Genomic DNA, 27595 nt, shown 5'->3' on the forward strand with positions numbered 1-27595 from the left:
TACTTTAGTATTTGTATTTTCAGTGCTTAGTCCAATGTTTCACACAAAATAATAATTATCATTAATAAATTATTTTTCATGCATTCATGTCCTATATTTAATTTACTGCAGGGAATCTACTCAATTTGCTAAGGTTTTTTCTCACTTTTTCTTGATATCACAAAAATACCAGTGGACAGCACACTTTGTTTCAATAATTATCTTTTGCTTTTGTTGGATCATTATTCATTCTGATCAGCAGTGGAATATTGGTCCAACATGTGACCAATATTAAGTAGGGAAACCAGAGATGATCAAATGGAACCACAAGAGGATTGCAAAATTCGAAAAACTAAGAAATTTTCTACAAGCCAAAATACTTGTTGCAGAAGACAGGTGTACACAGATAACTTAAGGATCACAGGTATCCCAGAAGCCCATGATACTTTTTTTAATATGAGTACACTATGACAGAAAAATAATATAGGTAAACTAATAAAAACTTTTGAATATAGCCTACAAAATACTAATCAGATAAATATAGGAATCATCACCATAAAATAGACATATTAAAAATTCCAAGGTATATAAATGATAAACTTTTCCAATTTTGATTTAAACAATAAATTTCATAAGCAACCAGGAAAAAGACTTTCCCCTGTGAAGTTGTGACAGGTTGGGTAATTTCTGTTATTGTCTAGTCGCAAGAAAACTAAAATAATGTTATGCTATAAACAAACAAGCTCAAGATCCACTCTAAGTATTTGTTTGTGATTAAGAGAAAAGAGATTTACACATTTTTCTTCTATATTTTCAGAAAAAAAATTAAAATTAGGAAGCTAATTTTTCTTTTTAAGTAATCTTAACACTTAAGTATCCCTTTCCAAAAGTGAGAGAATGTAAGTCCCAGAAATTTCTCAGAACTCAAGGGCAATATTGGGAGGGGTATAAGATAATTTGTGCTTGAAAGTGGTAAGTGACAACATCTCATAAGGAAGAACACAGAATTCCTCCTATTATATGGCACCACTTCTTTCCAGTTGCCTCATCTAAAAAAATGAGAAGAAAATGGCAAACCAATCTAGTATCTTTGCCAAGAAAACCCTAAATGGAGTCATGAAGAATTGGACACAATTGAAACCACTAAACAACTGAAACAACTAAATAACAACAAAAAACATTTCTCTGTTGGTACATTTATGATGACCTAAGTGCATTGATATTGTTGGGAGAACATTGGCAGAACAATATGTTCAGATTTGTTTCCAGTACATGCACCTGTTCTTAGCAGTGGCTAAGGAATTATAGAATATGACTCACAAAAAACCATGCTGTTATAATTTAATCTTCACCTATTCCTCACAAATTCCCCATTTGGGCAGTATTTTATAATACCACAAACCTAGAGAAGTCAAATCTTCTGAAGTATCCTATTGCCTTGCAATTGCTCAGTTTTAGATGTTAGTTTAATCAGCATGTCCAGAGTAACACCATACTGACACAACTAATATAATAATAGAATGAATCATAAAATTTTGAATACTATTGTATTTGAGATAATAACCCTTAAAATATCTTTCCCTAACTCTCTGTTGAAATCTAGTTGCTGAATAATATTAATAGTTTGGGCAAACAAATAAAAACCATAGATGTCACATTAAGTAAATGTCCATTTGAACAATGGGTTTCTTATTCTGTTATCTTGGATTCACTTCATGAAGTCATCTGCTAATAGGAAACATTTTTCCCTTGGAAATTCTATGTCAGAAGGGTCTGTCCTTGACCACTCTTCATAATTTGTTCACTTTAACCTACTCAAGCTCAGAGACATATCCCTAAATGACCATCTCGCTATCTTTAATTTAGCTGTCAGTTGTTAACAGAATCTGGCATGAACTTTTTTTAGTACAAATTCGCCATGGTTTTTATTCTAGCAGATCCACTTTCCAAATTCCAGGACACTTTAACATTGCTCATCAAAGCTATAAGAATATCATTAAATTAAGCTATTTCTGAGTCATCTGGAAGTTTGAAGAATTTCCATTTTCACATATCATTTGTTCTGTCTTTACCTGTACCTTATACATGGTACAAATAATACTGTATAAAGAATAGAAGAAGATTCTTTAAAATAACCCAGATGACCTGACTTTATAAAACAAATCCTTCTGTCTTTCAATATTAGGGAGAGGGTAACTGAGGCAGAAAGAAAAAGAATTATAAAGAGACAGAGAAAGCTCAAACAGAAAATTTTAACCACTTAAAAAAACTCTCAAAATAAGATGTATTTCAATGATTTGAAGCTTTTTAAAAATGTAGGTACAATACTTAAAACCCATTTATTATTATTGCTAACTCTCCATTTCGAAAATTTGAAAACTTGCTTTTTAATCATGCAATTAAAGTCACACTACAGACTTTTGTTTTTTAGTATAACACCCTTTAACTGTCTTGCACATATTGAAATGCTTTGGATAATCAGTCCATTTAACTATGAGTTTCACAATTTGAGACAAATCTACTAATGCTAAATGTTTCAGGATTATGTGATTTGGGTTTTTTATGTAAAAATTTCCATATTAATTATTTTGTACAAGACAACTCAAAAATAAGAGAAAAAAAGTTTAAAATTGCATGCTTCAGTCTGTATTCAATTAATACCAATTCTTTCTCTGAAGGTAGATAATATACTTCATCATTAGTCCTTTGGTATTGTCTTGGATAATTACATTGCTGAGAAAAAGACATTCACAATTTGCATCAAATAATATTGATGTTATCATATACAGCATTTTCATTGTTCTGTTTATTCTACTTTGCATCAGTTCTTATAAGTCTTTTCAAGTTTTTTTTAAAACATTCTGCTTGTCATTTCTTGTAACACAAGAGACCTTTTGTTTTTAATGAACCTATATTTAACTATTTTGTATTAAAAAAAAAGGTGGAGAATAATTTTTGGTTCTTTACTTAGGGCAAGCATCAATTTCTAACTGAATAAGAGAGTATGTTACATTCCATATTTTCTGTCCATGGATTATCACCTTAGAAATGTAAGCTACTAGATTTTTAGGATTTTCTCTTTTTGCAAAATCATAAAAATGTATCGCTTGTAGAGAATGATAACATTTTATGAGTCGCTCTTAGTTTTTCTGAGTATGAAGTTAATGCTTTAAAAATCTCATTGAACACATTCTGACTTATGTGTTTTGACAATATGCTCTATTTCTGTTCATTCTGAGACCCATAAGCTTTCCTTTCTCTTTTCCCAATGTGTGTACATAAAATATATGTACCTCAAATATATTTTTGAAATATATTGGTAAGTAACATTTTGTTGTAACCTGGGAGCCACCTGACAGTGGCTGCTGGAGATCCAACTCAGACCTGCAGAATGGATCTCCTCTTGTGAGAGGATGATACAAGGAAATTGAGAGGTAGTTGCTGTTCTCTGCCCTCCCCCACTGAGAGGCTGTTGTGTTGTCTGACCTCTTTCTTCTTCCCTTTGACTCTTGGAGAATTGACCTGCCCCTTTACCCGGGCATGGTCCTTAATAACATTTAAGTTTCTCTTTGCATTTAAAAAAATCATTATTTAAAAATTTCTTGACAACTAAATAAAACAATTCTATATGTGCAATCTTACAATCTAACTTTTTGAGACTTTGTATAGTTACTAAAACATTTCCAAAGGCTTGTGTATTGAGTCATTTTAGTAGAAAAGTAGCTTTGGATATTCAAAGGAAACTCAAAGAAATTTATTTTTTTTAAACTTTGATATTCTCAGATCGCTATTCTTTTTTAATAATTGCTTTTATTTTCAAAATACATGCAAAGAGAGTTTTCAACATTCACCCTTGAAAACCATTGTATTACAAATTTTTCTCCCTCCCTCCCTCCCATCATTCTCCCCTAGACAGTAAGTAATCCAATATATGTCAAACATGTGCAATTATATATATATATATATATATATATATATATATATATATATATATATATATATATATATATACATTTATCATGTTGCACAAGAAAAATCAGATTAAAAGAAGGGAAAAAATGAGAAAAAACAAGCAAACAACAACCAAAAAAGTGAAAATACTATGTGTGAACCACATTCAATCTCCATAGTCTTCTCTCTAAATGCAGATGGCTCTCTCCATCACAAATCTATTGGAATTGGCCTGGATTACCTTATTGCTGAAAAGAGTCAAGTCCATCAGAACTGACAATCACATAATCTTCTTGCTAACAGGGACAATGTTCTCTTGGTTCTACTCTATTTAGCATCAGTTCATGTAAGTTTCTCCAGGCTTCTAAAAGAAATTTAACTGTCCTTTCTTGTCCCCAAAATAAAATATAAAATTGATTATTCAAGACCATCATTTTACTTGGTCTTTTTCTTTGTTTTTCACATGGTTTAACATTTTGAAAGCTGTTTTTTAATGAGCACAACAGCAAGTTTTAAGGTTATTGATAGAATTGTAGCTATCATAAGTCCTTGTAATATGTATTTTTACCTAATGAAAAATATTTGAAAACTAATCACATATCTTAATTTTCAAATGGAAACAGTCTAATATTGTTTTTACCAAAGGGAAATTCACTAATCAATTAAAAATTATAGCTTCTACATCTATATTATACATATTTCTATCCTATCTTCCTTTTGAATATATATTATCCTCATATCATTTCTTGCTTCTTATTATAATGATTTGGGACACTATATGATTGTAACAATAGAATCCATTATAAATATTTGCAGTTCTCTTCCATAGTAAGAAACTTTATTATTAAAAAGAGGATAGCTTTGTAACAGTCTAAAGATTTCTTTTCTTCGAAACATAAAATCACAGATTGACCTAATATAGGTATACCTAGACTAAATTCTCTTGGCTCTTTTTTGATTTCAAGTAAAAGTCATATGTACATTTTGGAATAGCCAATCATATAACAGAGTTGTAAAATTATTCATAAATTATCAAAGTTGAATCCAGAATCAAAATGGCAAACCTTACTGTTCAAAAAGAAAGTGGTTGGGCAAACAGATTCAAGAGGATCTTTTCATTCCTTTGTAAGGCATCTTCTCAATTTTGCTATCTCTCCATATCCACTTTCAGATAATAATTTCTTTGAGAAGTTCATGACATTTCCCCTAAACAACTGATTACTTGGTTAACAATAATTTGAAAGAGTTATACTGAGATTTAAAATTCAGGATAAATCAAATTGTACTCACACCTCACACAGCAAGTTCCAAATTTTTTAAAAAAGGTATTTTTTCTTTTGTTGCAATTCACAGTTAGTTAACAATAAATAACATTTATCTTCAGTACTTGTTAAGTACATATAAGATATTTACAAAAGCATTTTTACATTTATTTTTTTCCTTTCTTGTTTAATGATATTCTGAGACAAAAATTAGACAAGGTTTTGTTAATCATGTAGTCTTTGTCCTTAAGATCTTTTTGACTTCTTTGTTAAAAAATATTTAACAGCATATTATTTTTCCAATTACACATAAAGATGGTTTTCAACTTTTCATTTTTATAAAATTTTGAATTCCAATTTTTTCTCCCTTCCTCTCTTATCTCCCTTCTCCCCATGTTAGCAAGAAATCTTATAAAAGTTATATAGTAACATTCATTTTTAATATATGTCCATATTAGCCATATTGGAAAAAAAAAAACAAAAGAAAAGAAAAAACCACAAGAAAGAAGAAGCAAAACAAAACAAACAAAAATAGGTGAAAATAGTATTCTTCAATCTGCATTCAGTCTCCATAGTTTTCTCTCTGGATAAGGATGGCATTAGTCATCTAACATTTATTGAAACTGTCTTGGATCACTGAATTGCTATGAAGAACTAAGTATGTAACAGTTGATCATCACACAATTTTGCTATAGTCACATAATCTTGGAGTTCTTTCACACAGCTAGTAAGACTTTATGATCTTGCCCAAGCCAAAAATCCAGATAACCTGGCAAACCTCCAAGAACTTTACAGATAATGAAAATTTACAAGGATTTTTTAAAACTTTTCCCAAACTAAGTGATTATCATTATGATATAATTCAAGACAAAATTTGTCCAATTAAATACTTAAGATATATTATAAACCATAAGGACAGAAAGTCTCTAATTAGTGAGCACTTGAATTCATAATTTCACAGCATTCATATAAAAAGAGATGCTAATCCAATATGCAGTATACTGTAGGTATGATTTTTTCAAATTAATAGCATTTTTATACAGTGGTTTCCAAAAATCATAATGCAAATGCTCAGGAGCATAATAACAACATAAAACAATTTATGGATTTGAAACATGAAACAAGATATGAAATGTATTGCCTGACAAATTACATCAAGTTGAATGCATTTATGAATTATCTTACCTAGAAATTAATTTCCTTCATCTAGCAATTTGGGCATTCTACATTAACTACAATCAAGAGACCAGAATAGATCAAATGTTCTTTAATTTATTAAAGACCAATATAAATTCAAATCTTAAGTTGCTAAATTTTAAAATAAAAAAAATAAATTAAAATCCTCTCCTTTTCTACACTGATGTGAACATCAAACTTGGTGAAATAAATCATGGAGATCATGAGAAATCTCAAAATTAAACCTAAACTATCTGAAGCATAAATCAGCAGTAGTTCAACATAGAGTAATAATTTTATAATCTTCCTATTGTTTTATCAAAATAAGATATGAAACTTGATTTATACTCTTGTGCAATATTTACTTTGCTAAAATTTCAGCTATGACAAGTTCTATTATATGAGGTAAATTAACTGAAAACCTTATACTTTGCCCAAAATAAAAACATCAAAGTTTATAGACAGTTTCTCATCTTGTCAAGAAAATTTTTCCAATTCAGTTCCCTAAAAACTTTGCAAAATGTATTCAAATTCTTTTTGGTTAATTTTTTTCTAATTTACTTAATTTACCTAAGCAATTAAATTCCACCAAATAATTTGCCAAATTTTTAAAATGAGATTTTACTTATTCCCAGATTATTAAACAATCTTCCCTCCTTCCAAAATGGGAAGAAGAGACAATAATGGGTGGCTCTTAAACACTAGAGAATGCTTTAAGACTGCAAAGCCATTTTTTTTTCCCTTGCCTGCTTGTAGACTTCACTGGAGATAAAACTTTAAACGGCTTCAGTTCTGTTTATTCTCTAGTCAGTGAAATCCCCTTCTTCTCTTACACTAAAACCATAAATATGTCATTCTCTTGGGAAGAAAGAGTGATAGAAGGGTCTGCTGTTTATATGTTCCTTAGTCCAAGAGGGCTACAACCCCCAAATTCCACTAGGACCTTTTAAATTTTCAACACAATTTAGTAAACAGATTTCCTTTCAGTACACAAATCCAGCTTCTATTTAGCTTACAATGCTATAAATTTCTGTAAAAAGGGAAAGGATCTCTTTTTCTCTTATCTCTTTCTCTCTTTGTATTTATTCCCAACTTGGCCAGAATTAGGAACACAATGATGAGAACATATTTTTAAAGCTTTGAAACTTTCACAGAAAAGAAAAAGTCCCTACTCTTTTCTTGCTCTTTCGTAAGACAATAGCTCTTTACATTTTCCTGCTAAATCTAGAAAAGATAGCAGATGAATCATAAAACCCTTGTGGAATTTTTTGCCACCCAAACTAAGATTCCTTCTAAGTAAAGGTAAACAAGGATTTGAAGTCTTCAGCTAATGGAAAAGAAAGCAGAATGTGTATCGCTTACTGAAAAGACCATGTTAGAAGGTACTGAAGTTATAAAAGGAGTCATAGGAAAAGAAACTTATTTACAGCCCAATCTTGAACAAACTGATGTGAAGTCTACCTCCTTTATCTAATTTCTCTTCTTTTCTTGTGGTTGGTTTGTGCTTTGCTCTCTATGACAACCATAACATCATGGAGGAGATGCCATGATAGGAAAGTGAACTAGATTTAAGTGAAGTAGGACTATGTAAAGTCACCAGTCTTGCTTTCTTCTTTTTTCTTAATGATAAAGCGGGATATTAGCTGGAGATTCTTTCTGTCTTTTTGATAATGCCTTATTTCTCTAAATCCATTGGCTATATTCTCATCCTGAGCTTTAATCAAATGATATTGCTTAATACATAGCCATGATTTATCTTTATAATAATAACTAGATCAATTTTTTTAATCAATTACTGAAGCATTTCAATTCAGGAGTACCTTGTTAATATGGGGCAAAAATTCTACCCAAACATATTCTACCCCAAAGTAGAAAGCACATAGTAACCAAATTGATGTTTTTTTTCTTCAAGGAATTTCAAAAATATTCCTTCTGTTGTACAGAATATGAATTACACTACAAACTTCTTCCCAACAGATTAACAACCCAAAAATGCAACTAATTTTCAATAAAAGATCCTATTTAAATAGAAAGCTCAATGACACTGGGCTTTTAGTTGTTTCTTTTCTTCCTTCATTGTCTTTAGTTTTTAGTTTTTTATTTTAGTTTTGCTTTCTGACCATCCAAAATATTCTTATTTGTTAGACATCTAATACTTATCCCAAAGATACCTATAATACAATACATTTGCTTTGGATATGTGGTTTTTAAAAATCATGTTAAATAAGCCAGATTTCATTCTTAAAATGAGTCTTCCTCCAGTCATCACAAATCTGGGCTTCCATAAGTATAAACATTCCAGATATTACAGTGAGACATTAACCTCATGGGATAGAGATATTTGCCAGCAACATATGGGCTTCCCATTTTTCTTTGCCCTGTTAATTAGTAGAAATGCAAGCCAGATCTCTTTAGATCTCATGCTGTACATTTTCTAGTTTTACCAGATTTAATCTCCAATTTCTTCACAGGTCTTTACTTCCTAAGGGACCAGACAGTTAAGGGACCTAGAATCCCAACTAGGAGACTTTGTAGAAAAAGTCAAAGTTTCCTATCTGCTAGAAAATTCTCACAAATATCCAAAGGGAGATTGCTCACTGCTCCTCTAATATCTGGGAATCCTGCCAATTACATAAAACAGTTAGGTAGAAATATACCTATATGGAGACAATCTTTGAAATAATACAATTTATTGAAAAGATAGAAATAGAAAAACCCAGAGCATAATAGCCTGTGATATAGAAAAAATCAGCAAGAACATTTTATAGTTATATAAAAATAACTTTTGCATAATTCAACTATTCTTCAGAACTTATCTTAATACAACCATTTTTTTTCAGAACTGTCATCCCATTTTTTCTCTTTTAGTAAGTTTATCATGACCTGGGTATATCAATAACTTTGGCAGAACATTGGCAGTACAATCTGTTTAAGTTTGATTGTAGTGTGTGCACCTGTTCTTGGCAGGAGTTAAGGAATTATGGAAGATTACTCCCCAAAACCATGTGATATAACAATTTCACCTCCTTTAGTCCATGCTATGTTACAGTTTGACCCTCACTTATTCCTAACACTTGGAAGATTTGTTTGGAGTTTAGCAAGTCACAGACCATAATGCTAAGACTCAACTTTTCCCAATAATGCAAAGGGATATTTGTTTATTACAAATTTTCATAATAATGCTAATCAAATATTAGTCATGAAAACCATTAATTTGACAGTGTCCTTTCCCCCTTATTATGAGTCATCAGAATAATGACTAAGAAATCTTTTACCTCTAATATACTTGGCTTTGACAAAGTTTATATCTCATTGTTTTGTCTATTGAACTCAGACATTCCCTTGCAAAGTAACACTGGTGTTTACCTTTGTTTTGAGTACTTCCAAATCACTTCATCAGTGATTAACAAACACTGAAAATCTTCAATAATCTGTTCCTAGTTGGTCTACACGTTTCAGATGCATGAATATGAGGAAACAGAAAAAATATATATATCAGTTCAGATTTCTCAGAACTTGAAAAGGAGTAAAAAAAGATCATCAAGATTAGGAAGTGTATATCGCACACCTGCAGGATATTTTAGATTTTATTTTCTAAAAGTCAGACGTTTGTATTTAATTACAACTTCATAAGTACTATAATTCTTAGTGCCCAGGACTTTGAGCAGTACTTTGACTTCAGAAAACTTTACATAAAAAGTTTTTAGTCCTAATAATTCAAGTGGTAAGTGAAATTACTAGGCCATGGTTCTTTTCATTATATTTATTTTTTCTGCCTATTATCTTTTGTTGGTTTTTTCATTTGTTTTATATGAAGGGATAGGCAACATAATATGTGTATGTGTTAGATGAATATAAAACTGGTGAGGAAAAGGAAAACACTATCAACGTATTTCTTTTTTTTTTAATTTTAATATCTTTTTATTGATAGAACGCATGCCAGGGTAATTTTTTTACAGCATTATCCCTTGCACTCACTTCTGTTCTGATTTTTCCCCTCCCTCCCTCCACCCTCTCCCCCAGATGGCAAGCAGTCCTTTATATGTTGAATAGGTTACAGTATATCCTGGATACAATATATTTGTGTAGAACCAGACAGTTTTCTTGTTGTACAGGGAGAATTGAATTCAGAAGGTATAAATAACCCGGGAAGAAAAACAAAAATGCAAGCAGTTTATATTCATTTCCCAGTGTTCTTTCTCTGGGTGTAGCTGCTTCTGTCCATCTTTGATCAATTAAGGCTCTCTTTATCGAAGAGATCCACTTCCATCAGACTATATCCTCAAACAGTATCGTTGTTGAGGTATATAATGATCTCCTGGTTCTGCTCATTTCACTCAGCATCAGTTCATGTAAGTCTCGCCAGTCCTCTCTGTATTCATCCTGCTGGTCATTCCTTACAGAACAATAATTCAATGTATTTCTTTAATATTTTGTTTATAACAAAGGATAATAACCAATCTGACTCCTCAATTCATTCAGCACTCTCATATGACTTTAATTAACCTATCTGTATGTAGCAAGTGTCTATATTCCACTTTCACTGAGTCATCCATATTGTAATCTTATTCCTTTCACAAATTAACAAATCCATATGCATTCAAAAGGAAGAAAATGAGCTATAAAGGCAATCAAATGTGAGAAGGCAACTCAGGCTATCTTAATGTCTGTCAGTAATTATAATGCCTAGATGCCTGAAGATCTCTCTATCATAGATAAGGCTTTCACAAATTTTTTTCACTTGCAACCCGTTTTCACTGAGAAATTTTTAAGCAACTCTGAGAAGATAGGTATAAAAAAGAGATGTACAAATTGAATATTTAGTGATAATAAATTATAAAGAAATTTATTTTAAAACAATTCTTTGGTATACATCTAATTTTATGATTTATTAAAGACAAAAGCAAATTTGAATAATAATGAGATGGGTTTACTTTTTTCATAAAGAGTTAAATTTTGGTGGAATATTTGATATCTTTTGCTGTTTTTTTCTCATTACTTCTTAAATATTTTATTATAGTCAATTCAACTATAAAATTTAACATGAATTCCACAAAAGCTCCTCACTATGCAAAATCGTTTTTCTCCTTATCTTTTATTTCTTTCTTTCTGTTTATTTAAAAAAAAAATAGAAAAAAGGCAACAGAAAAGGAAAACAAAACAAAACAGAATAGAATAGAACATTAGCATGTGTCCAGCAGAACAACAGGGAGGATTCAAAATATATAATAAGAAATTACCTATTCAAGAAAGAATATATAATAGTAGAAGAAATTATATTCATAAATATCTATTTTTTCTTTGCTTCCTTGAAAGTTGTTTTTTTTTTCCTCTGCTGAACTCATTTTTTACTTTATTCTTTTTTCCCCTTTCTTCCCCCTACCTCCATCAAGCAGGGTATAATTAAGTATACATATATTTATATTTAGATATAAATATACATACACACATACACACTCCTCCTCACATATTCATATACATTCACAGCCATCCACAAGCCCACACACATATACATATATCTATATACACACATTTAGAGACAAAATGCATATACACACACACATAGAGCAAAATGCATACATATATACATATACTTATATACACACAAGCTTTACCCATATGCATCTTTACATGTAAACATTTATCTAAAATAAGATTAGTGTGACTGACATACAATATAGATCTCTCTTGATTGAATCTTTAAGTTTGATTTAGTTTAAGATCAATGATTACTTTTTTAAAAATAAATTCTTCTCCCTATCCTTGTTGTAGTGTTTGTACATATCTCTTCTTTCCTATCCCTGCTACCTCTTCTATTTTAATTGTTTCTTAAACTGTTTTGTTATTACTTAACCTCTCTCTCCTCCTCCTCTTCCATGCTGCCCTCCCTTACCTTCTTCCCCCACCCCTTTGCTTCTCTCTCTGCCCATACCTTCCCCCTTATTTCTTTATAGATTTTGGAGGATGCTACACCCTTCATGGTATATATGTAGTGTTGCCTATTTAACCCACTCCCAATGTGAATAGGTTTTCAGAACTTTTCTCCCCTCTAATGCCTCTGTGTGTATTCTTCTTCTGTACCTCATTTGTATAACAATTACTATTTTTACCTTTTCTTAAGCAGTTTTGCTTTTTAGAGTCAGATCATACTCAATTCTACCCCAATCTTTCTTTTGGGCTACCCAAATGTTTAAATACGATATACATTTTTATGTAAAAAAAAATAACTATTTGTTAATGTTTAAGTTTCTTGAAATTAATCTTGAATATTGGCTCTTGTATGTTAAATTTTATATTGAGTTTGGTTGAAAGAAAGTCCTAAAAATTTGCAGATTCACTGAATGTCCTTTTTTTTCTTTCAATCATTATGGATAATTTTGCTGGATATGATATTTTTTGGCCACAGGCCTAGTTCTTTTGTGTGCTAGTATTTATGATTCCAGTACCTGCAATCTTATATTGCAATTGCTTCTAAGTCCTTTATAATTTTAATTGTAGCTCCAGCATATTTGAATTGTGTTGTCTTGCTTTTTGCAAATTTTTCTCTTTTATCAGGGGTTTTGAAATTGACAATAATATTCTTATGTGTTTTCCACAAAGGATTTATTTGAGGTAGTGATCAGTGGTTTTATTTTTCCTATTTCTACTTTCACCTCATATTCTACCATTCCAATATAATTTTCTTGGATTATTTCGTGCATTATTGTGTCAAATTCTTTTTTAGGTCATAGTTTTCAGGTAGTCATTATTATTCTTATATTTTCTCTTCTTGATCTTTTCTCCAGATCTACTGTTTTTCTTGTTTCACATTTTGTTCTATTTTTTCATTCTTTATATTATGTTTTGTTATTTCTTGGTCTCTTATACCTTCACTGGTGTCTCTTTGCTCAACTCTAATTTTCAAAAAGTTATTTTTGTCTTTAAGACTCTGAATCTCCTTTTCTAGTTGGGTAACTTTTTTTTTTCATAATCTTGTTTTTTCTTGGATTTTTAGTTTTTCCTCAATGTCTCTCATTTGATTTTTAAATTCTCTTTTCAATTCTTCTATAAATTTTCTCTGGGTAGGTAGCCATTTAACATTACTTTTGGGGGTAGAATTTTTTTTTCTTTTACTTCAGTATCTTCCTCTGAAGATGAATTTGGGTCTGCTTTTTTATCATAATAAGTTGGATTCTTCTTTACTGGTTCTTTTTTTTTTAAATAATAAGTATTAGTAAAAATCCCCTCTAACTGTAATGATGCCTTTAGCTTCACTTCAGTTCTCTTGTCTGACCTGGAACCCCTAACCATTAACTCTACTTTCCTGCATGTGTCTGGAGTCTGTACTATTTGTCTCTCCACTGCCTATGCACATGGATGAGTCAGTTCCTTCTTGTCCAGGGCTGTGTCTGCAGCACAGCTGGGCCTGGCATTCCTGATCAGCTGAAGCTCCCTCAGTCTTCCAGGAATCGGACCCATGATTCCTCATACTGTCCAGAAGGTGAAAGTTTTTGTGGTTCCTGCTGAGGCTTCAGCCAAAGCCAGCTAGCTCTACTAGGTGTTTCTACAGAGCTGTCCTGGAGATGTTTGGAATTCATACTGGTTAATCCCTGGTCTGGGCTCTTATGATCTTCTTGGATTTGCCTGGAGGACCCCTATTCTGCCCAAATATTTTTGATTTTTCACTAGTCTGTGTTCTCCCTGATGCTCATATTTGTTATGTGTGAGGGAAATCTGACAAGCTTGAAATTTAATGACCTATTCTATCACCTTCCCCAAATCCTCCCTATTGAAAACTTTTATTGTTGCCAAATTTTGGGAGACCCTACATTCAATTATCTTATATGGGGTTTGTGAGACAATTTAAGAAACTTTGCCATCCTGGAGAGACTTCCACGAACTGATGCTGAGTGAAATGAGCAGGACCAGGAGATCATTATATACTTCAACAACAATACTATATGATGATCAATTCTGATGGACGTGGCCATCTTCAACAATGATATGAACCAAATCAGTTCCAATAGAGCAGTAATGAATTGAACCAGTTACACCCAGAGAAAAAACTCTGTGAGATGACTATGAACCACCACATAGAATTCCCAATCCCTCTATTTTTGTCTGCCTGCATTTTTGATTTCCTTCACAAGCTAATTGTACATTATTTCAAAGGCTGATTATTTTTATACAGCAAAATAACTGTTTGGACATGTATAAATATATTGTATTTAACTTATACTTCAACATATTTAACATGTATTGGTCAACCTGCCATCTGGGGGAAGGGGTGGGGAGAAGGAGGGGAAAAGTTAGAACAGAAGGTTTTGCAATTGTCAATGCTAAAAAAATTATCCATGCATATATCTTGTAAATAAAAAGCTATAATAAAAAAGGGGGGAGAAAAGAAACTTTGCCATAGACCATGGTGTTACCATTTTTTAAGGAAGGAAGGAAGGAAGGAAGGAAGGAAAGAAGGAAGGAAGGAAGGAAGGAAGGAAGGAAGGAAGGAAGGAAGGAAGGAAGGAAGGAAGGAAGGAAGGAAGGAAGAAGGAAGAAGGAAGAAGGAAGGAAGGAAGGAAGGAAGGAAGGAAGGAAAGGAAAGGAAGGAAGGAAGGAAGGAAGGAAGGAAGGAAGGAAGGAAGGAAGGAAAGAAAAGGAAGGAAGGAAGGAAAGAAGAAAGGAAGGAAGGAAGGAAGGAAAGAAGGAAGGAAGGAAGGAAGGAAGGAAGGAAGGAAGGAAGGAAGGAAGGAAGGGAGGAAGGAAGGAAGGAAGGAAGGAAGGAAAGAAGGGAGGAAGGAAGGAAGGGAGGGAGGGAGGAAAGAAGGGAGGGACGGAGGAAGGGAGGGAGGGAGGAAGGAAGGAAGGAAGGAAAGAAAGAAAGAAGAGAGGAAGATAGGAAGGAAGGGAGGAAGGGAGGAAGGGAGGGAGGGAGGGAGGAAGGAAGGAAGGAGGGAGGAAGAAAGAAAAGGAAGGAAGGAAGGGAGGAAAGGAAGAAGGAAGGAAAGAAGGGAGAAAGGAAGAAGGAAGGGAGGGAGGGAGGAAAGAAGGGAGGAAGGAAAGAAGGAAAGAAGAGAGGAAGATAGGAAGGAAGGGAGGGAGGGAGGGAGGGAAGAAGGGAAGGAGGGAGGGAGGAAGAAAGAAAAGGAAGGAAGGGAGGAAAGGAGGAAGGAAGGAAAGAAGGGAGGAAGGAAGAAGGAAGGAGGGAGGGAGGAAGGAAAGAAGGGAGGGAGGGAGAAAGGGAAGAAGGGAGGGAGGGAGGAAGGAAAGAAGGGAGGGAGGAAGGGAGGGAGGAAGGGAGGAGGGAGGAAGGGAGGGAGGGAGGGAGGAGGAGGAAGGAAGGAAGGAGGGAGGAAGAAAGAAAAGGAAGGAAGGGAGGAAAGGAAGAAGGAAGGAAAGAAGGGAGAAAGGGAAGAAGGAAGGGAGGGAGGGAGGAAAGAAGGAGGAAGGAAAGAAGGAAAGAAGAGAGGAAGATAGGAAGGAAGGGAGGGAGGGAGGGAGGAAGAAGGGAAGGAGGGAGGGAGGAAGAAAGAAAAGGAAGGAAGGGAGGAAAGGAGGAAGGAAGGAAAGAAGGGAGGAAGGAAGAAGGAAGGGAGGGAGGGAGGAAGGAAAGAAGGGAGGGAGGGAGAAAGGGAAGAAGGGAGGGAGGGAGGAAGGAAAGAAGGGAGGGAGGAAGGGAGGGAGGAAGGGAGGAGGGAGGAAGGAAGGAAAGAAGGAAGGAAGGAAGGAAGGAAGGAAGGAAGGAAGGAAGGGAGGAAAGGAGAAAGGAAGGAAAGAGAGGAGGAAGGAAGGGAGGGAGGGAGGAAGGGAGGAAGGAAGGAGGGAGAGAGGAAGGGAGGGAGGGAGGAGGGAGGGAGAAAGGAAGGAAGGAAGGAAGGAAGGAAGGAAGGAAGGAAGGAGGAAGGAAGGAAGGAAGAAAGGAAGGGAGGGAGGGAGGAAAGAAGGAAGGAAGGAAGGAAGGAAGGGAGGAAGGAAGGAAGGAAGGAAGGAAGGAAGGAAGGAAGGAAGGAAGGAAGGAAGGAAGGAAGGAAAGAGAGGAGGAAGGAAGGGAGGGAGGGAGGAAAGAAGGGAGGGAAGGAGGAAGGGAGGGAGGGAGGGAGGGAGGAGGAGGAAGGAAGGAAGGAAGGAAGGAAGGAAGGAAGGAAGGAGGAAGGAAAGAAGGAAAGAAGAGAGGAAGGTAGGAAGGAAGGGAGGGAGGAAGGAAGGAATGGAGGGAGGGAGGAAGAAAGAAAGGAAGGAAGGGAGGAAAGGAGGAAGGAAGGAAAGAATGGAGGAAGGAAGAAGGAAGGGAGGGAGGGAGGGAGGAAGGAAAGAAGGGAGGGAGGGAGAAAGGGAAGAAGGAAGGGAGGGAGGGAGGAAGGAAAGAAGGGAGGGAGGAAGGAAAGAAGGGAGGGAGGAAGGGAGGGAGGGAGGGAGAAAGGGAAGAAAGGAGGGATGGAGGGAGAGAGGGAAAAGAAAGGAAGGGAGGAAGGAAGGGAGGGAAGAAGGAAGGGAGGGAGGAAGGAAAGAAGGGAGGGAGGAAGGGAGGGAGGGAGGGAGGAAGAAAGGAAAGAAGAAAAAAGGAAAGAAGAAAAGAAGGAAAGAAAGAAAGAAGGAGGGAAGAAGGAAAGAAGGGAGGGAGGGAGGGAGGGAGGAAGGAAGGGAGGGAGGAAGAAAGGAAAGAAGAAAAGAAGGAAGAAAGAAGAAAGGAAAGAAGGAAGAAGGAAGGGAGGGAGAGAGGGAGGGAGGGAGGGAGGAAGGAAAGAGGGGAGGAATGGAGGAAGGAAGGAAGGAAGGAAGGAAGGAAGGAAGGAAGGAAGGAAGGAAGGAAGGAAGGAAGGAAGGAAGAGAGGAAGATAGGAAGGAAGGGAGGAAGGGAGGGAGGAAGGGAAGGAAGGAAGGAGGAAGAAAGAAAGGAAGGAAGGGAGGAAAAGAAGAAGGAAGGAAAGAAGGGAGGAAGGAAGAAGGAAGGGAGGGAGGGAGGAAAGAAGGGAGGGAGGGAGGAAGGAAGAAGGGAGGGAGGGAGGAAGGAAGGAAGGAAGGAAAGAAGGAAAGAAGAGAGGAAGATAGGAAGGAAGGGAGGGAGGGAGGAAGGGAGGGAGGGAGGGAGGAAGGAAGAAGGGAGGGAGGGAGAAAGGGAAGAAGGGAGGGAGGGAGGAAGGAAGAAGGGAGGGAGGGAGGGAGGGAGGGAGGGAGGAAGAAGGGAGGGAGGAAGGAAGGGAGGGAGGAAGGAAGGAAAGAGGAAGGAAGGAAGGAAGGAAGGAAGGAAGGAAGGAGGAAGGAGGAAGAAGGAAGGAAGGAAGGAAGGAAGGAAGGAAAGAGGGGAGGAAGGGAGGGGGGGGAGGGAGGGAGGAAGGGAGGAAAGAAGGAAGGAAGGAAGGAAGGAAGGAAGAAGGAAGGAAGGAAGAAGGAAGGAAGGAAGAGAGGAAGATAGGAAGGGAGGGAGGGAGGGAGGAAGGAAGGAAGGAAGGGAGGAAGGAAGGGAGGGAGGAAGAAAGGAAGGAAGGGAGGGAGGGAGGAAAAAGTGGCATACTATATACACTTCCCATATGCATCTCTGCCTGGTTTCAATAAGCTCTCTCTTCCAGGATAAGCTAATGACTTCTAAATGTATTGCCATGCTTTTAGAATTCTTCTTTTTCTATAGAGCTCAAATCAGAGATGGAAAGGAATGCAGTTCAAGTATTTGGGAAGGACTGATCAGATTATATGAATTACTAGCCGTCAATTTATGATCAACAACCTTCTCCTACTTAGCCATCCAATTTGCCAGTAACTTCCAAGAGTTTTATACCTATTAGATGCCTTATTTATTGAATGATATTAGTAAAATTGAGCTTAAATTAATTATAATCACATAGATAACAAAATATTTTAATTTCCTATTAGCACAACTGCCAGAAGAGATTTGTAATATGCCTAGAGTAAGAGCATGATGTCATATTATAAACATTCTTCCATACATAAAGATTACTATTGAAAATATCATTTGATCTGCTAAAAAGTCAATCCTATAATGTTTGTCATGGCATGATTCCAATTAATTTTAGAATAAATGGGAGTTTTCCTCACTTAAGAACTTAAGTGCAATACAGTCTTAATCTCCACTTTAGTGGATCTAATAATATGTTATATTGATATAATGACTGTCTCCCAGTAGGCTCCAGCATTCAAAAATATTTTGCCTTTATGGAAACTTTGGGGAAATCCATCACACATCAATTCATTATAAACAATTGCTCTTGTCCAGTTATCATATCATAAAAAGCACAAGGTCCATACATATAGGGGTAGAGTCATACTAAAGAAGGAAGGAATCCAACAACAAATATTTACTACATGCTTACTATGTGAGGCAGTATGATATAATAGAGTATTGTATTTAGAATCTAGATCAAAGGCCTCCAGATTTGAAGCCAAGCTCTGCAGATTACTATGTGCCCCCGAACAAATTACTTTTCTGTTCCTGTGTGTCCCTCAGGTTTATTTTTTTTATGATAAAATAAGAACAAAGGACAAGATTCCTGACCTGCTACCAACTCTAAGTCTATAGTTCTATGTTGCTGTATGTAAGATTCAATGTTTGGAGCTATATTCAATAATATGTTGTTCCTGATCTTAGCAAGTTTACTATGCAATTAGGAAAATAATGTAAAAAAGATTTATCTCCCTCCATATTAGGGTTCCCCATTATCCTCAGTTCATTATAGTCATAACTTCCTCATCCATCCTGTTTTAGCACCAAAATATATAGCTCTTTAATTATTTTAAGTGATTATAAGATCCTACTGTTCCATCACTCCCTATGGCATTCTCTTCCTAAACCATTTTTTTGGCCTCACATCTTTGTCAAAAGCTTTAGTATACTTTGAAACCTGAGTAACTTAGGTTATAGATATTAAAGAAAAAATTTTAATGACATTAAAAGTATCTATGTTTTGCCTTAAGGTAAGTATACTACAATTTGATGTACTCATTTCACATCCCCTGACAAATGGAATGGGGAAATATCTATTGTGACATGCTAGATAAATAATGTCCTGTAGTTATTCCTAGAGCCAGAAATTTTGGCACCCAGGTCAAGCAATATAAAACGAGCCCTCAGATAAACTTTTTAGGAAGAAAATTTAGTTTGTAGCCAGAGATCTTTGGATATTGACTTGTAACAGAAAAACAAATGCCATAATTGTCACCTGAATGGGAAGAGATAGGATGGTAAATAGGCCACAAAGCCAGTAGAAATCAATATTGAGGAAAAGAAAGAATCTACCTGGTCACTCTCTGTTTAAGTGCTAATCAGGTGCTAAGTTCAGTTGTGTTTATGTTGAAAAGATATGCTAATGCTGTTAGCACTCACACCAAATTTTAGTGCTTGAAACCACAATGCCTTCATTCTGCCCTCCCTACAATTCTGCCAAGAGCTAATAACACTGAATCCCTATCAAATATAAATCAATTCAATTTGTCTTTAAATATTCCTTACAGATTGTTTCTATCAACAGAGTGTATCTATCAACTCTAAACAACTTTATTACAATCATTCCATAGGAAAATCATTACCCTACAAATTCACTCTACCCACAAGTGTAATACAACCAGTTTGAACTGGCCCATGAGAGTCAATTGTTAAATTTTGAGAATGATCATCTACACCTTAGAAATCAGCAAACCAAAGCTTCATTTATTGTTTGATGATGCTTAGACTTAAGAAAGTGATGGAGAAATGTTAATAATGCAGATAAAACTAAAAAGTATATAATGCTACAATACCCTGACTCTAACCCTGGATACCCCATTCTGAAAGTACCCTGTGATCTCTTCCTCTGACTGGCTAGTTTTTTCTAGAACAGTTTTAATGAATGCTCATTCCTCTCGTCACTGAACTCCTGACTCTGTGCACTGTTTCTATCATGGCTTTACATTGGTACCATAGCCCCCTTTCAGTTTCCTTTTACATTTTTCCTACCCATATAATAATGTAAGTTTTTTCTTTGAGAGCAGGAACGGTTTTTCTACTCATTTTACATTCCCAATGATTACCAGTGTATGTAGTAAGTGCTTAATAACTACCTGTTGATTGGAGCAATTGAATTTATGTGTGACAATGGCACAAAGGCTTTATGAAATCATTATGTTTAAATATTGTATATTGAAGAAATGTCCCACAGCTATATAAGGTTCTGCCTGTGTTATTACAGAATGAGAAAAAAAAATCTGCCAAGCGTCATGGTGAGGTCAGCGATGCAACAGAAAGGATTCTAAGGAAAGCTTTCAAACATGAACTCATAGTGGATATTTTTCTACGTGCTTAAAAAAGAAAATTATGCATAGCAAAGGGTATGGTTTTATCTCTGTTTCACACACACACACACACACACACACATTCACAAAGATTTCTCAATAAGTAATTATTGCTGCCATCAGACAATCATTTTTTTCTCATGTCTATATCATATTTTCCACTTCAAATGAACACAGGTGATTGGTCCTGAGCCTAAAACTTGTGAAATAAGAACTCATTACCTCATTCTGTGGGTGCTCCCCAGCAAGATAAGTATGCAGAATGTTTGTCAAGATATGTGGACACCACTTAAATGTACTAACCACTAGTGCAGGCTTGCCTACCACTAAGACTTGACAACCCTACATGTTCTGAATGCTTTTCTAGGTGCTACTTAAGAGACACTAGCTGGAGACAGGTGGGGCTTGTGGGCTTTTTAGGAACATTTAAAAACAATCCTTTCAGCTCCTAATTTTCTGAAATGAAGAAAGGATCAACTTTGTCAAAAAGATTTCTATGAAAATAGGTAGGAATTCCACATAAAATGCAATGGAGTGCAACTGCTAGGTGAGTGAAATCATGTTGCTTTTGTGGCCCTTTTCCTCTCCCAACTACCTCCATTAAGAATTTAACAGCCAAGGTGACATAAATAAATAATATTCAAATAAGCTGCTGATGCATCTTTCACTCATTCTTGATACCATTTAATATTACAAAGTATTTGCAAAAACTTAGGTATTGAGCTGAACATTTATCCATCCCTATACTTACTTAGCTACATCAGATCTGGTAGAAGTAGACATTCCGATACAGTCATCAACTCATTTAACTTGCACCTTAAATGAAAAATGAAGACAACTTTTTATCTTTGAGGTAAGTGATTCAGAATATTTATGTCATAGAGCATATACTACAGATTTCAAAGTTCCATAAGTCTTCTCTCCTAGTAGATTGTATTCTGGCACCAAACCAAAAAGGCATAACGGTCTAGTGCTAACACAGACATTAATTAAGTTTTTATTATATGAAAGATCCCTGATATGAGTGAATCAGTCAATAACTTTAAGTACCTACTCTGTGCTAAGTTATGGGAATTCAAAGAAAGGAAAAAAAAATAATCCTTGCTCTCAAGGAATTTACATTCTAATGGATCAGACAATATTCAAATAAGCATGTACAAATAAGAAATGTAATTAGTTAAATTGCAGTTATTCTCAGCAATCATTAAGATTAAAGAGGACTGGAAAAGGCTTCTTACAAAAGATAGGCTTTTACCTGAGACTTGAAGAAATCAAGACAGTCCAAGATGAGGAAGAAGAGAGTTTCAGGTATAAGAGACACACAGTGAAACTGAGCAGAATGAGGAGAAAGGATGTCTTATTCTATAAACAGCAAGTGTGCCAATATCCCTAGATTGCATAGTAAATAGAAAAACTAAGGTTTGAATAAACTAAAAAGGTTTTGGTTTTTTTTAAGTGGGTGGGTAGCAAATTATGAAGAATTTAAAAGCCAGAGATTTTATACTTGATCCTAGAGGAGACATTAGAGTTAATTGAAGAGACTTGTGGCATGGTCACTTGTACTTAATGATCAATTTGACAGCTGAGTGGAAAATAGACTACACTTGGAACAAATTTAAGTCAGAGAGACCAACCAAGTATTTTAATAGTCCTCACTGTAAGGTTGTCAGGGCTTTGGATAAAACACTTAACTCTTCTAGCCATCAGTTTACTCATATATGAAAATAAGATGCTTGTAGTAGACTTCTGAGGCTCTTTTCACGCCTTCCCAAGAGAAATTGAATCTTATCTTTGTTGTCAGCACTACATGTCCATTATATAATTATCCTAAAGAGGATTTTGCCAATGCATAGATGAAAAGACCAGCAATTATTCTCAAATTCCATATGTGAGAAAACTGCTTTGTTTGCTGCCAGAGATTATATATAGAAAAAGTAGAAAATCAATTATACTAGTCTTTTTCGATAAAGACAAAACTGGGCTTCATTTTACTCATATAAGGCTGTAGTCAGACTCTTTCCGTGATTCTCATGTTCCTTTGCTTTTTTCACCAGTGACTTCCTTCTTTTATTCCACTTCTATTAGGCATAATCCCTCTTTGCTAGATGCAAACTACATCTGTTAGGAACCCTACAGTTCCAGCCTTTATCTTGGCAATATAGAAAATCATAAAAGTCAAGATCCCAGAAAGTCTTAAGAATATTTCACTCCCTTAGGAAAAGAAGCAAGTGAGAAACCCAGAAAATTGCAATTGGAAGAATCTTATATCCACAAATCCAGAGCTAGAGAGCTAAAAGAAGATGAACCAGGCCTCTTCTGGCTAACTACATTCAATCTGACAAGGGGTTAGTCAACTTCCATTTGCACCAACACCAGACAATTCCACCTCCTGCCTCCAGCCTGATCTTCCAATTGCAATATGGAGCCCATTCCCAGTGTAGAGCAAATTTCCCCTTTGCTCTTCCATCTCCGATGCACCTGTAGCTTGAGAAAAGAACAAAAAGAAAGTTAGTAGTAAATCGCACTTTCTATTCTTGCTGTGCATATTTGACTTCTATCTCCTGCAGGGCCATTTCCTGCATAATCATGTCTTCCAAGAGAAAAGGAGAAGTAGAATAGGGGCAATCATCTGACCATATGTGCTTTTTTTTTTTTTTCTTGTGTGGTACTCCAGGCTTCTTTGGAAAGCTCCCTCTCTCATTCCCACTCTATCACTTACTAGTTTCTCCTTGTATTATGGTTCCTTCTCTATTACCTCAAACATGTGCATCTTCCACATGCTCAAAAAAACCCTCCCTGGATCCTTCCATCCCCATTAATTCTGATTTTATATTGCCTCTGCCCTTTGTGGCTAAATTTTTTGAAAATATCCATCTACAATAGATGACTTCACTCACTCTCTTCTTATGTCTTTACAATCCAGCTTCTGATCTCATTCCATTAAAATTGTTCTCTTCAAAGTTTACAATAGTATTAATTAACAAACCCAGTAGACTTTTCTCAATTTTCATTCTCTTTTACCTTTGCAGCTTTTGACAATGTTGATCACTTTCTTCCATGGCACTCTCTTTTATCTAAGTTTTTATGTCACCAGTCTTCCTAGTACTACCCTGACCTATCTGGCCACTCCTTCTCAGCATCCTTTGCTGAATGCTCATTCAGATCACACTTTCTAACTGCAGGTGTCTCTCATGGTTCTGTCCTAGACATTCTTTTCTTTTCTCTCTCCTAATTCACTTGTTGATCTAATAAACTCCAATGGCTTTGTATGGTGATGATTTTCAATTTATACTGCTCCAAACTCTCTCTTGACCAAAAATCTCACATCTCCAATTGTCTTTTAGACATTTCTAACTAAGATGTCTAATAGACATCTCAACTCATCAAAAACCATACTCATTATTTTCCCCCTAATTTTTTGTCCATTCTACCTTCCTTATTACTGTCAAGGGTAATTCTATGCTCCCAGTCTCCAAGAATCACAATTTAGTTGGCATCTTTGACTCTTTACTCTCTCTCTCTCTCTCACACCCTAGATCCAAATTGTTCCATCACCTATCAATTTCTCTTTTGCAGCATCTCTCAGTATCCTCTTTCTATCTTTTGACACTACTACTACTGCTCTGATATGAGTTTTCATCATCCCTTGCCTAGACTATTGCAGTAACCTGTTGGTAGGTCTCCCTCTTAAAAGTCTCTTCCCCCCCACGATTTATTCTCAGTTCATCTACCAAAGTCAGTCTCTTTAAGGGTAGATTTGATCATGATACTTACCTCCCTACTTCAGTGAAACACAAAAACCTCATCAAATACAAAATCCTGTTTAGCATTCATAGTTATATTCAACATATTTTGCCTTCTTACACTTTATTCCCTGTCATATATTTTTCTCAATTCAGTGAATTTAAGTCAGTTCATTCACTACTGTTTGAAAAGCAAAACATTCAATCTTTTCACTCTAAGCCTTTTCTCTAGCTCCCCCCCCCCCATTCCTGGAATACTGTCTGTTCTCATTTCTACCTATTGATTTCAAGTCCCAATTAAAATCCAATCTTCTACAGGAAGCCTTTTATAAACTCTTGAAATTCTACTGTCTCTGAGAACAGACACCATTTTCTTTTACATTTTTTGCATGCCTAATGCTTAGAACCTAGAACATAGCAGGCACTTAATAAATGTTTACTGAATGACTGTTATATGTGAGGAAATGGAAGACTTGAGAACAACTAAGTGATTTGCTCAATGTCTCTAAGTCTCAGAAGTTTAAACCCAAGCCAAGTCGTTCCTTAGATCATCTAGTCTAATCATACATCTGAACACAAACACTCCCTTTACTGTTTCTGAGTCGAATCTCAAGCCTAAACTTGGTAAATAACGATTGAGGTCAGACATAAATCTCAACATCTCTGAAATTCATGTACATTCATCAGTTTAGTGGGCAAAATGAAGTCAAGAAAAGCTAGACTCAATCTCTGTCTTTTGCAAATACTGGCCATACGACTGAGCAAATCACCAAATTCTAAACTTTAAAATTGCAGAGCACGTAGGGATCAACAGAATTAAAGAAATTTCCTCACATAGAATTCCCTATATGTCATCCCAGGTAGGAAGAAAGGGCAATATATTTCCATAAGCTGTAGGAGGTGGTCTAAAGGCAAACAGAATTAAATTTAGTAAATTAGTATGGGGTTAGGAAAGCAATTGTAGCTAATTTCTCTTAGGTCTCCATACTTGAAATTCGAGTATCTTATCCATGTCTTTACCAGTTACAGGCTCCAAAAAAGAATTAGGAAAAAAGAGGCAGAGACAGAAGGAGACAGAGATAGAGACTCACAGGCAAATACAAAGACAGAGAGACAAAGAGACAGACAAACAAACACAAAGAGAAAAAAATGAATAGAGGACACAGAGAGAGACGGAGATACAAACTGAGAGATAGAGATAAACAAGAGAGGCAGAGAGACAGAAACACAGAGTCTGCGGGGGAGGAAGAGAAAGGGGAATAAAGGAGGGAGGAAGGGAGGGAGAGAAAGAAGGAGAGAGAGAGAGAGAGAGAGAGAGAGAGAGAGAGAGAGAGAGAGAGAGAGAGAGAGAGAGTGTGTGTAACGAGAGGAAGAGAAATGAATGGATAGAGGCGACAAAAAGATTTTTCAAAGCCGGGGGGGGGGGGGGCGGGAGGGGGGAGAAGAGGGGGGAAGGGATGGGATAGTGAAGGCGCAAGATTCGGAAATAGAACAATTTATCCGCACCTGACAGCTTCTCACTCTGGAGTCAGGGAGGGATTTCTCCAGACCCTCTAAACACTTATCTTCCTGTGAACCAATAGCAGCCTGGTCCTTGAGCCGGTTGCCATGGTCACGTTGTGTGTTTGGAGTAGGGCGGGGCAGGCAATGGGGCGGATCGGGTTTAGGCAGGTAGGCCGGCAAGGTGGAGAAGGGGCAGGGAAGTGTTGGAGAAGGGGCCATCCTGCAGGTTTGTGGACCACCACACCAGAGGGGATCGGGTGGGAGCCTCCAGGTGACTCCGGAGAATTCGCAGTGAAATTACCATCGAGAGACCAACAGCTCTCTCCTCACCCGGCCCGACAATGTATCCTGGGAACCGTAGGAGAATGCAGAAGCTAGCGGAGTCCATGAGTAAAACCTCCAAGCATTGTGAGTAACGATGATCGCAACCCTGACGAACCTTGTATAGACCCTGGGAAAGGCAGCTCCGGATTCCAGGAGACCGGAGCTCCGTCTCCTGGGTCACAGCCAAGGCCACTGCAATCATGCTTTCTCCTTCCCAATCCCTTCATTCACATCAATCATCTCCACGTACAAAAGCCGTGCCGCTTTTCCTCATATTTCTAAAATTTAGCTCTTGAGGAAACTTTAAAAGTGAATTTGCTCTCAAGCTCTGAGTTGTCTATGTGCTCTGAGACGTCTATGTGCTTGCGGGTGCGTGCCCCGCAATTTTTCCACTACCAGGTCGGTAATCCCAGTAGGGTTTTCTTTCATCAAGCCTTCAATTTACACACACACACACACACACACACACACACACACACACACACACACACACAAATCCTCCAGACCTTCAGAACTTTAGCTCTGTCCTGTAACTCTTCTCACAAGAGATCTTCATCCATACATGCTTCATGGATTAAAAAAAAAAAAAAGTTGGGGTGGGGGAAGAGGGAGAAATTATTGAGTCTAAACCATTGCTTCCACTTTTTAATTTCTCAAGAGAGAAACCCATCTGTATAGTAAATGGTCTTTCAGAAATTAGCAGTTACTTTCAGTAACTTCAGTCCTTCAGTCCCCCTACCCTTAATGCACATACATGCCTAGTCTCCTGTTGGCTTTTCTACATAATCTTTTTAGAGGGAAAAAGGAATTCCTATTCCCATAAGGTAGTTGTAACTTCTTATCACAATTTTCAGCAAATTAACAACTACTGTGTTCAAAAAGAGTTGCATAATTATCCTTTATAATGTAATATATACATTGCACCCCCAACTCAGGACAAGAACAATTCAGTTCAATTCAAAAAAGTCAAAAAAGACTTTATTAACAGGTTATTGTTATCAATAGCACATTGTGCTATGCCATTGGGTATAAAAACTCAAAAGTATAAATAAGACATTTAGGAATAGTATGTATACTCTATGCAACTTATATAACTATAGTTTTAAGATCAGTTATAATGATGATTTCAAGCCAAATATATAAGGATACTGTTTTTCAAACTTTTTGAGAAAGTGCTTTCATTCAGCAATGCCCCCCACACACACAACCAGTCTGTACCCTCACTCCCAATTCATCATCCAAACAGCTGCCAAATTAATATCAACAGAGTATCACATTGCTTCCAAGAAGAAATTCAAAACTGCTCAGATGTCACATAAGGCCCTCTACAATCTAGCTCCAACCTACTTGCTCTAGTTTTACTTCACAGATTTCTCTATTATATATCACACGTTAAAACTG

General features: G+C 36.0%; 1 protein-coding gene across 4 annotated transcripts in view; it reads left to right on the forward strand.

The window, feature by feature from the left end:
* CLXN (calaxin) overlaps positions 1-27595 on the forward strand; it is a 122850-nt gene that overhangs the window by 75763 nt on the left and 19492 nt on the right. Inside the window, exon 1 of one of the 4 annotated variants that reach the window (XM_051970220.1) lies at positions 25924-26278. The exons of 1 other annotated variant lie outside the window; for it this stretch is intronic. In XM_051970220.1, coding sequence (XP_051826180.1) covers positions 26212-26278 — 67 coding nt within the window. In that variant the 5' untranslated portion in view covers positions 25924-26211. Of the gene's footprint in view, positions 1-25923; positions 26279-27595 lie in introns of those variants that run through there. 2 more of the 4 variants (XM_051970222.1, XM_051970221.1) reach the window with 2 other exon arrangements.

Source organism: Antechinus flavipes, chromosome 1, assembly GCF_016432865.1.
Source record: "Antechinus flavipes isolate AdamAnt ecotype Samford, QLD, Australia chromosome 1, AdamAnt_v2, whole genome shotgun sequence".
NCBI lineage: Eukaryota > Metazoa > Chordata > Mammalia > Dasyuromorphia > Dasyuridae > Antechinus > Antechinus flavipes.